General features: G+C 30.0%; 1 protein-coding gene across 1 annotated transcript; it reads left to right on the plus strand.

Moving 5' to 3' along the window:
• Nucleotides 1-9,526: 9,526 nt before the first annotated feature.
• On the plus strand, nt 9,527-10,195 carry LOC107175573 (uncharacterized). The gene has a single exon (XM_015527110.2). It carries the CDS (start codon nt 9,527-9,529, stop codon nt 10,193-10,195), a length of 669 nt encoding a protein of 222 aa, XP_015382596.2.
• Nucleotides 10,196-10,782: the final 587 nt, after the last annotated feature.

Genomic DNA, 10,782 nt, shown 5'->3' on the forward strand with positions numbered 1-10,782 from the left:
AGTTGAAGGGTTACAAAAAAAGGGGCAAGTATGCATTATAGTTTATTCACTTTTATATAATTGTTACAATATCTAGTTATTGAATTTTTATTTTTCATTTTAAAGTCATTTTCTTGAAAGCCAAGCATGTGAGAATCCTCCAAAAATACCCTTGACTTCTCTAATGGTACGAATACTATTTACATTTTAAATTTAATTAAAGCATGAAAAATAAAATATTGAAGGATTATCACTAATGATAATTTGTTCTTATTTTTAAATTGTCCTTGTATTGCAATTGAATAGTGTGAAGGTATTCCCAAGAGTTACTAAGTGTAAAATGCTTGATTTAAAGACTCATGTAGTTGTGGCTGAAGGGTGTTGGTTATCAAGTGATCTAAATGCACTTGTTCATCACATTCCTCTTAGTTCTAATACCATAAGAGTTTGCATGGATCTAGCAATGCCTTATATGTCTACAATTGAAAAATCTGATGGGAGTACAATTGCATGGCTTGCTAATAGAGTTGTCATGTTTCTTGCCAACTAGCTTTTCCAATTCATCTATTTGGTTAATTTTTTTCAAATCATTTTCCTTTTTACAATGACTTTATATATTTTAATAGTGATCGCAAATTTGATCTGGTTTTCAACTACAGGAAAGTAATTTTGCATTTTGCTACTTTGAGAAGGTTTTTGTTGTTGTCGTTATTATTATTATTATTATTATTATTATTATTTTGGTTAAGTGAAGCTTGGCTTTTTAGATTTTTTTTCATTAATTTAATTTGAGCAATTATTTTGAGAAATAATTGTTTTATTCATTTTCACGAGGAGTCATATGCCAAGGCTTCACCATGGCCATGTGTGTTGGAAATGTTGATCTTGGTGGGTTGTGATTTATGTTTTTCTTGTATTCTTCTTATTGCTTTGGTTTTTATTTCTTATCATTATGTTATTGTTTTATCTCCTGATAAATGAAAATAAATCTTTACCTCTTTTGATGCAAATATAGATATTCATTACTTTAGATTTTCAATATTGATATTTTTATTTGTATTTATTAAAGGTCATTATTTTACTTGTCATTTTTTAAAGCTTTATTATTTATTTTTTTAATGTCAAGATGTAACTATGTTTTTGTGTTCAATTCATGATGTAGGTTGCAAAGATCAAATATATTTTGTAAAGAGTAGAAGGTAAGTTGTGGATGTAATAGCATCTTTATTTGGTTTAATTCAAGGGGAAGGGGGGTAATGCAAGTATGACATGGACATAATTTTTTGTTTAAATCTTTTTGTGTACTTGAAGGTATATGATCATGTGACTTTGAATGCTTATACATAGTTATTGCGATTAAATATATGGTGAATATTTTCTTCTCTTCAAGAATGATAGATGTCAAATTGTTCAGCATTTGATATTTAAAGTTATATTTAGTGAATTAACAATTCAATGCGAATTTATCAATATAAACTGATAACATTGAACAAAAAAACGTTTATTTGCTAATATTCATAGCGTTTTTCAAATGCTACAATCGAAAGATTTAAAATTATTCATAGCATTTACTAACGGCTACATTACATATATTTTATTTAATTTTTTACTAATCATAGCATTACCAAAATGTTGTAATTATTATTAAAATTGCATTATCAGAGTGCTATAGAAGGCAAGTGGTATCATTGCGAAATGGCTCTTGTAGCATTTTTTTAAGGTTATATATAAAATTTAGTAGCATTTCATAAATGCCACAAATTGTACGATGATAGCATTTGCATGAAGCTACAAAATAATATTCAGTAGCCATTTTTAAATGCTATATATTCAAATTGTTAGCATTCAATAGATGCTACTAAATGGTAAAACTTTTAGTTACATGGGCAAACTTATCATTGCCTAAAATGCTACCAATCACCTTTGATAGCATTTTTTGGATGCTACCATATATCTTTTTTTGTTGTAGTGGAAGATGAGCCACCTTAGTCAGTAAAATGACCACTCAAGAAGGCAGTTGGAATTTAACCAATTTCACTTGCCTTAATTTTCATTATTTATATAGGATTGTATATCTCTTTTGATTTTCGTTATTTATATATGATTGTATATCTCTTCTGATTTTTTCTTCTTCAATAAGGCATCACACATATATATTAAAAAGATAATCAATTTGTTTATATTCATACGCAAACAAAAACTATCATCTTATTGATCTTCTAATTTTAGATAAGTAGGCTATTAGATTGTCTGATAGTAGTAAGAAAAAACAAATAAGCATAGACTAAAGAGTAATATAAACAAACGTATATAAACATTTGCAAACAATTGGTATAAGACCAAGGGTCTTTTCAAATACATTGAAAAAAACTTAGAAGTCATGTCATTTTCATCAGCATTGAAGAGAGAGGATATGCATAGACCACAAAGCAATATGAACAAATATATATTTTTACTTATAGAGATATTTGGTGTAAACCAAAGCTAAAGCTTCCCATTGAAAATATATTTGTAGTCATATCACTTTATACATTCTAAAGTGCTGCCTTATTGCAATAAAATCTATACTGCACCTTTTAAACTTATCTTGGAGAAATGACGAAAATAATTTTGCAAATCATCATAGCATATATATAACACACAATTATTGGTATTGCATCAAATTACTACTATTTTTACAATTAAACTATTACATAACGTACATGATTCAAGGGACATCTACTGGGACTAGTTTACATGATCTACTAAGACTTGTTTATATTAATCTTATGAAGTACTGCCTAAATTTTAACCTTCACTAATATTCGAGGGATGTTCACTCAAATCTATCCATTATTCGAGGGATGTTCACTCAAATCTATCCATGTTAATCTTAGGATATCTACTCTACTCAAAATGTCTACTTACTCACATCTATCCACATTAATCTTATCAAGCACTACCTAGATTTTAACACTCACTAATATTCTAGAGATATCTCTTTCACTCATATTTACACACATTAATATTATAAAGCATTGTACAAATTTTAACCCTCACTGATATTCTAAAAGATTTTTACTCTTACTAATATTTAAGGGATGTCCACGTCTACCGACATTAATCTTATGACGTCTACTCCACTCACGACTAATATTCAAGAGACGTTTACTCCTATCTATCCATGTTAATCTTATGATGTCTACTCTACCCAAGATTAATATTTGAGGGACGTCACGTCTACTTCATTCACATCTACCCACATTAATCTTATGAAGTACTGACTAGATTTGATTCTCATTAGTATTTGAGAGACGTCCCTTCACATCTACCCATATTAATCAATATTTGATTAGATTTTAAAACTCACTAATAGTCAAAGGACTTCCACTTACATCTACCGATCAAAAACTTTCAAAAATAGAAAAATTACTCAAATATGAAATTTTAATCCCTAATTGATAGAATTTCGCCAAAGTTTAATTCATATTGTCAAAAGCTTTGAAATGAGTTATCATTCATCCAATTCTAATTAAGATTATGGTATAAAAACTAAGTCAACACATTCAATCATTCTACATATTGTACCCTCAAATTTAGGGTACCATAGGTTCTAGCTCCAACTCTAAGCTAGGCCTTTATTCCCCTCGCAATTGGGTAGGATAGATAGTCTCTCCCATAAATGTGAAATATCTCATGAAAATATTAGAATGAGATAGATATATCATAATATTAGAGTAGGAATACAATAGAACAATTTATGTTTATTTAATAAATTTTAGATAATCAGTACTTATAGACTTCATATTTTTATTCATATATAATGGTTATATAATTTAACAAAATCACCGGCATATACTTTTTATGATTTGTTAATGGTAAAAAGACAACTCAAATTTTTTTTCCTAATGTTGTAAAAAAACAAAAAGGTAATGACCACCTTGCAATGTAAGTATGTGTAGGAGTAGCCAGTTCCCTCTTTACTATCTTTTTCTTTACAACAACAAAACCAGAACCTTACTTATCCTTTGTTTTTCTTTATTATATAATGTTAAGGTTTTAAGCCTAAACCATATCAAGACTCACGAATCTTGGTGAGTAGAAATACCAAAAACACAATCGAATCAAGAAAAACCAGAACAAAGGAGCTAAACCAGAAAACAAAACAAAGACACAGACCAGCAAACTTAGAAAATTTACTCATTATTATTGATCAAGAACTAACCCAATCACAAGTGATTTACAGAAGATTATGCACAGATCACAATAAAACAGATTCTATGCAAAATGATGAACAAATGAAGATGATATTGGCTCTGTATGTGGCACCATTCGTCAGCCTCTGTTTTATATCAGTGTGCTGGGCTTCGTTATAACAGATTATAACGAATTCATGCCACGTCAGCGGAAGATATCAAATAGACCCCATCAACTGAAGTCAATCTGCACAACAGCTCTCTACTTTTCCAGTTTCTTCATTTAAGTCCATATACACATATCTTCACATATAAAATCTACATTTTCTTACATTCTTTGCTTTTCTCTGCAACAAATATAAAACCCACACCTTACAAGTTTGCAATGACATTAGAATTACCCAGTGTAAAGATGATGATGACCAACGCCTATTAGAACTTTGATGGTTCGTCAACTAACAAAGACCTACATTTTTATGTGTTTTTTTCTAATATTTTATAGTTCGTATCTCTAAACAAGTTTGCTTCTTTTTTTTAATATTTGTTTTTTTAATATTCGTATCTCTAATATTTGTTTTTAATATTTTATTTGTTTTTATGGTTTGTCATGAACTAACCTTACATTTTTTTTTTGTGTAGTATTTGTCCGAAGTTTTCTACCTCATTTATTTTATTTCTAATTGTACAAATTGGTTTGTTTTCTAATCTCTTGTATCTTGAACAAATTCTCTCTTTTTTTTTCCACATCAATAAAGTATGCATTTTTATGGTTTAGCATGAACTAAACTTGCATGAAACTTTTTGTTAAAAAAATATAATTTTTGTTCGTTTGCTTTTTTTTTCACTTGTAATATTTATCTGAAGTTTTCTACCTCATTTATTTTCTTTATAATGTAAAGATATTATCTTAAACTTCTACCTTGCTATTTAAATATACGCATCCTTGCTTATTGAAAAATGAAAGAAAGAAAGAAGGTAAATGAAAATATTAATACAATCTTTTTTTCTCTCACCAGTTTAAAAACAAATGCTTTTAGTTATTTATTTTTGTGTGATTATTAACTGTCCAAATTTTTATCTTTTCAATTAGTTTGTATTTGATAATTTTGTATTTTTTGTATTTTATTTTTTTTATTTTATGCTAGATCAGTAAAGTTTGCTTCTTTTTTTAGTTTATCATAAAGTGAGCTTATGCATGATATGTTTTCTTTTGCCAAAAACATGAAGTTTGTAACTTTGTTTTGTATTCTTTCAATTTGATTTTTTTATTTATTTCTGCAATATTTGGTTGAAGTCTTGTATCTTAGTTGGATTATTTATTCTGAAAGGATAACATTTTGTTTCATGCCTTTTTTTTAATAATATCTATCTTTTGCTTTTTGAGAAATGAAAGAAAGAAAAACAGTAAAAGAAAATATTAATGCAATCTTTGATCTTATTATATAAGGTTTACACTATAACAAGCTGAATGCTTTGAAAAGTACGCATGGAATGTGCTTGGGAAAGGTGGGAGCTAGAAAGACTTGAAGGCTAATCTCAAGGGCAACTTTGAAGGAGCTGATATTGTACTCTCCGAACAGAACTCCAATGTGATGGTGCTATGAATAGATTGAATCAGGCCGAAAATCTACCACTCCAGCTTCTTATGTTAAACTTGTTGAAATGAGCAGAGTACGGTGACTCTTCTAATTTATAATTAACCTGATATTATTTCTAAGTTTAAAGAAATAACTTAGTAAATAATTAAGTATTTTTTCTTTAAGTAGGTGGCCTGCTAAGTGACTTCCTAGCCTCCATGCACCTATGACAGCGTTTGACGTCAGTCTCAATCGCTTTAGTTTTTAGCACTTACAATGACAAAAACCATCAATAATCTTATTTTGGTTTAAAAAAACTTGCCTGATAAGAAACTTTGCAACATGTTAGAGTCACTCAAACAGCATCCTCTGACTGTAGAATTCATTTTGTTGCCCCACTCAAAAGTATTTTTCTACAAAATGATTGGTTATATATACTTCATTTTCAACATGTTTCTATTCAATGGGCAAAGTATGGTGACTCTTCTAATTTATAATGAACCTGATATTATTTCTAAGTTTAAAGAAATAACTTAGTAAATAATTAAGTATTTTTTCTTTAAGTAGGTGGCCTGCTAAGTGACTTCCTAGCCTCCATGCACCTATGATAGAGTTTCACAATCTTACTACAAATATGGTTCAAAAGAATCAAAATTTAAAAGGAGGATCTATTGGATTTGGTTATCAAGGTACTGGAGGCTTTAGAAGTAATTTACCTAATAATTTAGATCAAAGAGGAAATCATAGGAATCTTAAATCAACTATAACATGTCAAATTTGTTTTACACCTAAAAATTGAGCAAACAAGTGTAAAAGTAGATACAATTATGTTTGTGTGCTTGAGAGAAAGTTTGGAAGAGGAAGTTTTAGGCTTGGATTTAGTCAGTATAGTAGACGATTCATGCCAAATAACTTTGCACAAAGGCCTTTTTAGAACTTTGGTATACGTAATGGTGATCAGTATAGTGGTTTTCATGGTTAGTATAGTGGTTTCTCAAAAATTATAGCTATCAAGGCCATATTACCTATTAGGATCCTATTGTTGGTATTCTTTCTTCATCATCAATACATTTTGGCTCATACACCTGATCCTAATAATACAACTGCATTTACTTATTATAATGGGGTGAATGGTGCTCTAAAGCTTAATCAAATTTCTATAGCTTCAATTCTTCATTCTCCTGAAATAGTAGAGGATCCATCTTGGTGTATAGATAGTAGAGTTTTTAGTCATATTATAAGTAACTCATGCAAAATCTTTAACTCAAAACCTTATTTTGGATCATAAATACTATTTGTTAAAAATGAGAATAATTTACATATTAAGCATGTTAGATTTGTTTTGCTTGCTACTTTTACAAGTGAACGTTTATTCTTAAACATTGTCTTACATGTTCACATATTACCAAAAACTTATCTTGATTTATTTCTTCTCCTAAACTTATCTAATTAATCTAATGAGAATTGAACCCTTTTACTTTTTTGCTTCAATTGCAAGAAACTTAAACTGAACTTGACTATTATTTGAAGATGTTGACTTTAAACAAATCAAACATAGAAGCTTTAAAAAACTCGAGATGTTCATGCTCTAAGATACAATTATCTAGGTGTAACAGAATTGTATTCTTTCAGTTTTTCAAATTCTTGACAACAAGTGCACAATTTAAACATATAATGCTAAATGTAACATATAAATGATTTAATTGTATAAATATAATACTATCATTCTCCCTTTGAACTCTGATTTTTGTGATTAATAATCAGGTGCTTGTCTCAACTATCAAAGCTTACAATTATCCAATTACTGCCTTCCAGTGGCATCCAAAGGTTTGCTTTACTGCTTTGGTTATTTGATGATGTATGCAATATTGAAATAATTTGAATAGAAACATGTTGAAAATGAAGTATATATAACCAATCATTTTGTAGAAAAATGCTTTTGAGTGGGGCAACAAAATGAATTCTACAGTTAGGGGATGTTGTTTGAGTGACTCTAACATGTTGCAAAGTTTCTTATCAGGCAAGTTCTTTTAAACCAAAATAAGATTATTGATGGTTTTTGTCATTGTAAGTGCTAAAAACTAAAGCGACTGAGACTGACGTCAAACTTTGTCATAGGTGCATGGAGGCTAGGAAGTCACTTAGCAGGCCACCTACTCATGAAAAAATCACTTAATTATTTACTAAGTTATTTCTTTAACCTTAAAAATAATATTTCTAGTTCATTATAAATTAGAGAAATCACTCATGCTCCACCCATTTCAACAAGTTTAACATAAGAAGCTGGAATATTGGACTCATTTTCCGCTTGATTCAATCTATTCATAGCAGCATCACCTGGATGAGATAAAATCCCTATCACAGGTCGACAAGATTTAGAGTTCTGTTTGGAGGATTATAGCACCGATTCCTTCAAAGCTACACTTGAGATTATGCTTCGTGTCTTTGTAGCTCCCACCTTTCCCAAACATATTCCATGAGTACTTTTCTAAACATTCAATTTGCTATAGCGTAAATCCGATATAATAAGATCAAAGATTGTTTTAATATTTTCATTTACTGTTTTTCTCTGTTTCATTTTCAAAAAAAGCAAAAGTATGATACAATTTTTTTTCTTTAAAAAAAAAGTTCTAATTAAGATACAAGACTTCAGACAAGTATTTCACAAATAACTTAAAAAAGAATAAAATGTAAAAGAATGTAGAACAAAGTTACAAACTTTATGTTTTCTAGCAAAAAAAAAAAAAAGAAAAATCATACATAAGCTTACTTCGTGATAAACTAAAGAAGAAGCAAACTTTACTGGTCCAGCACAAAATATAAAAAAATGAAAATTTATGAAATACAAACTAATTGGAAAAATACAAAATTGGGACAATTAATAATCACAAAACAAAAAATATATAAAATATAAAAATGTTCATTTTTAAATTCTATGAGAGCATTAATTAATATTTTCATTTACCTTCTTTCTTTCTTTCATTTACCTTCTTTCTTTCTTTCATTTTTAAATAAACAAGGACGAGTTTATCAAAATAGCATGGTGCAAATTTTGTATAATATCTTTACAGTATAAATAAAATAAATGCGGTAGAAAACTTTAGACAAATATTGCACATAAAAAAGAAAAAATAAAAAGTGAAAGAAAAAAGAGTAAAGTGACAAAAGTTATGTTTTAAACAAAAAGAAAAAGTTTCATACAAGGTTAGTTCATGATAAACCATAAAAATGCAAACTTTACTGATTTAGCAAAAAAAAATAAAAAATAAAGAAAAAGACGCAAACTTGTTCAAGATACAAACTGTAAGAGACTAGAAAACAAAGTAACCTGCACAATTAAAAAATTACTGAAAAATAAAAAAACAATATTTGGGTGATCAAATAGGCGACCTCAATCACGCTTTACTTGAAACTTGACTATGCTCGCCTCGCCATATATCACTGCCAGATGCAAGCCGATGAGAAGGATTTAGCAAGGAGACAGTTAAACTAAGAATGGACTCAATTAAAATTACTCTCCTTACCCTCTTCAAAAAATCAGGGATTAAGTGCTATCGTTAAGGGAAGAGGGTCTTAACCTTTATAAAACTCCAAATGAGTCCAAATGGAAGGGGGCTTTTTTAATCTTATCCATTTTATCTAACTCTCTACTCTATCTTTCACTCGTTGTTTGACTGTAAAGCCTCACGAAAAATTTGGAAGCTTACAACCTTTGAAGAGGAAGTGAAAGCCCTGAAGTGTAAGGATGTCCTAAGCTTGTTGTTGGCTTTGGCTGATCGAAGAAGCAAGACTGAAATGGAGCTGATAGTTGCTGTGTGTTGGAGTATATGGCACTCGAGAAATCTTTTTATTTTCCAGAACAAAAAGGAAGATTTCCAACTATCTGTAGCTGGAGCTGAAGCAATAGTTCAGTCCTATAAAAGAATCCAAATGCCACAATTACAAGCATTTTCAAATCAAGATTTGGTATCCCATAAGCATTGGAAGTGCCCCCCTGCAGGTTGGTTCAAGGTGAATGTTGATGCTGCTATAAAGCTAGAAAATCAGAGAGTGGGGTTGGGCATTGTAATTAGAAATTCAGAGGGCAAGTTCATCACAGCAGCCATAAAGCCATCAAAATGGCTTGACAGAGTGGATTATGCAGAAGCCGAAGCAACAAGATTCGGGCTGGAAGTAGCTGAAAGTGCAGGGTGTCTACCTTTGATTGTTGAGACAGATTCAAAGGAAGTCACAGATTTAGTTTCAGCTAGAAAAAGCACAAAAGCTGAGATTTTTTGGATTGTTTCTGAGGTTCAAGATACGATGAAAAGGCTAAAGCATGTCAAGATACAGCACTCACCAAGAACTTGTAATGGTTTTGCTCACACACTTGCTAAGCTAGTTTTAGACTACACTGATTGTGTAATTTGGGAGGACAATCTTCCAACCCATCTTTTGTATCTATTCACTGAGTTGAATGATTGAAAGTTATACTTTCATTTCAAAAAAAAAAAACTCTCTACTCTATCTTATCTAGGCTAATCTTATCATATGAACACTCCTTCTTCATCTTTATTAATGTAACTTAATCACAGGGATTTTTCTTGTTTTCTTCTTCATTTATATTACAAAAAAAAAACTATATTTTTCCAATGAACCCCTAATACCGAATTATGTGTTGAAAGGTTAACGTTGGAAAAACTTCCGGCGCCATTGACTTTTTTTGTGGTTGCAGGTGCTAGCTAAGTTGCAACTCGTGGTTACCAGTTTTTGCTTGGACTACTGGATAAAGACAAAACCATCTCCCCATACAAATAAATTCAAATATTCACATTGAAATCCCCACATAGCAACTCGGACCAAATTTTGGCACCAATTGTTATGACGATACAAAAGGCCATTGTACCAAAGCAACTATGCCTATGTGGAATTAGGAGAAAAGGAAATTAAAGGAAGAGTAAAGTAAGTGTTGCGTAAATTAGCAAGTGTACTAGTCGGCACAAGTAATATAATGAAGAGTAGAGTATCGTCCCATAGAGATTGTATATCCTATTAGTTACCGAAATTATTCT

This window comes from Citrus sinensis, chromosome 9 (assembly GCF_022201045.2).
Source record: "Citrus sinensis cultivar Valencia sweet orange chromosome 9, DVS_A1.0, whole genome shotgun sequence".
NCBI lineage: Eukaryota > Viridiplantae > Streptophyta > Magnoliopsida > Sapindales > Rutaceae > Citrus > Citrus sinensis.

Bases quoted from the DNA above. Each gene is read 5' to 3' on its own strand.
- LOC107175573 (XM_015527110.2), top strand. From the start codon at position 9,527: ATGGAGCTGATAGTTGCTGTGTGTTGGAGTATATGGCACTCGAGAAAT.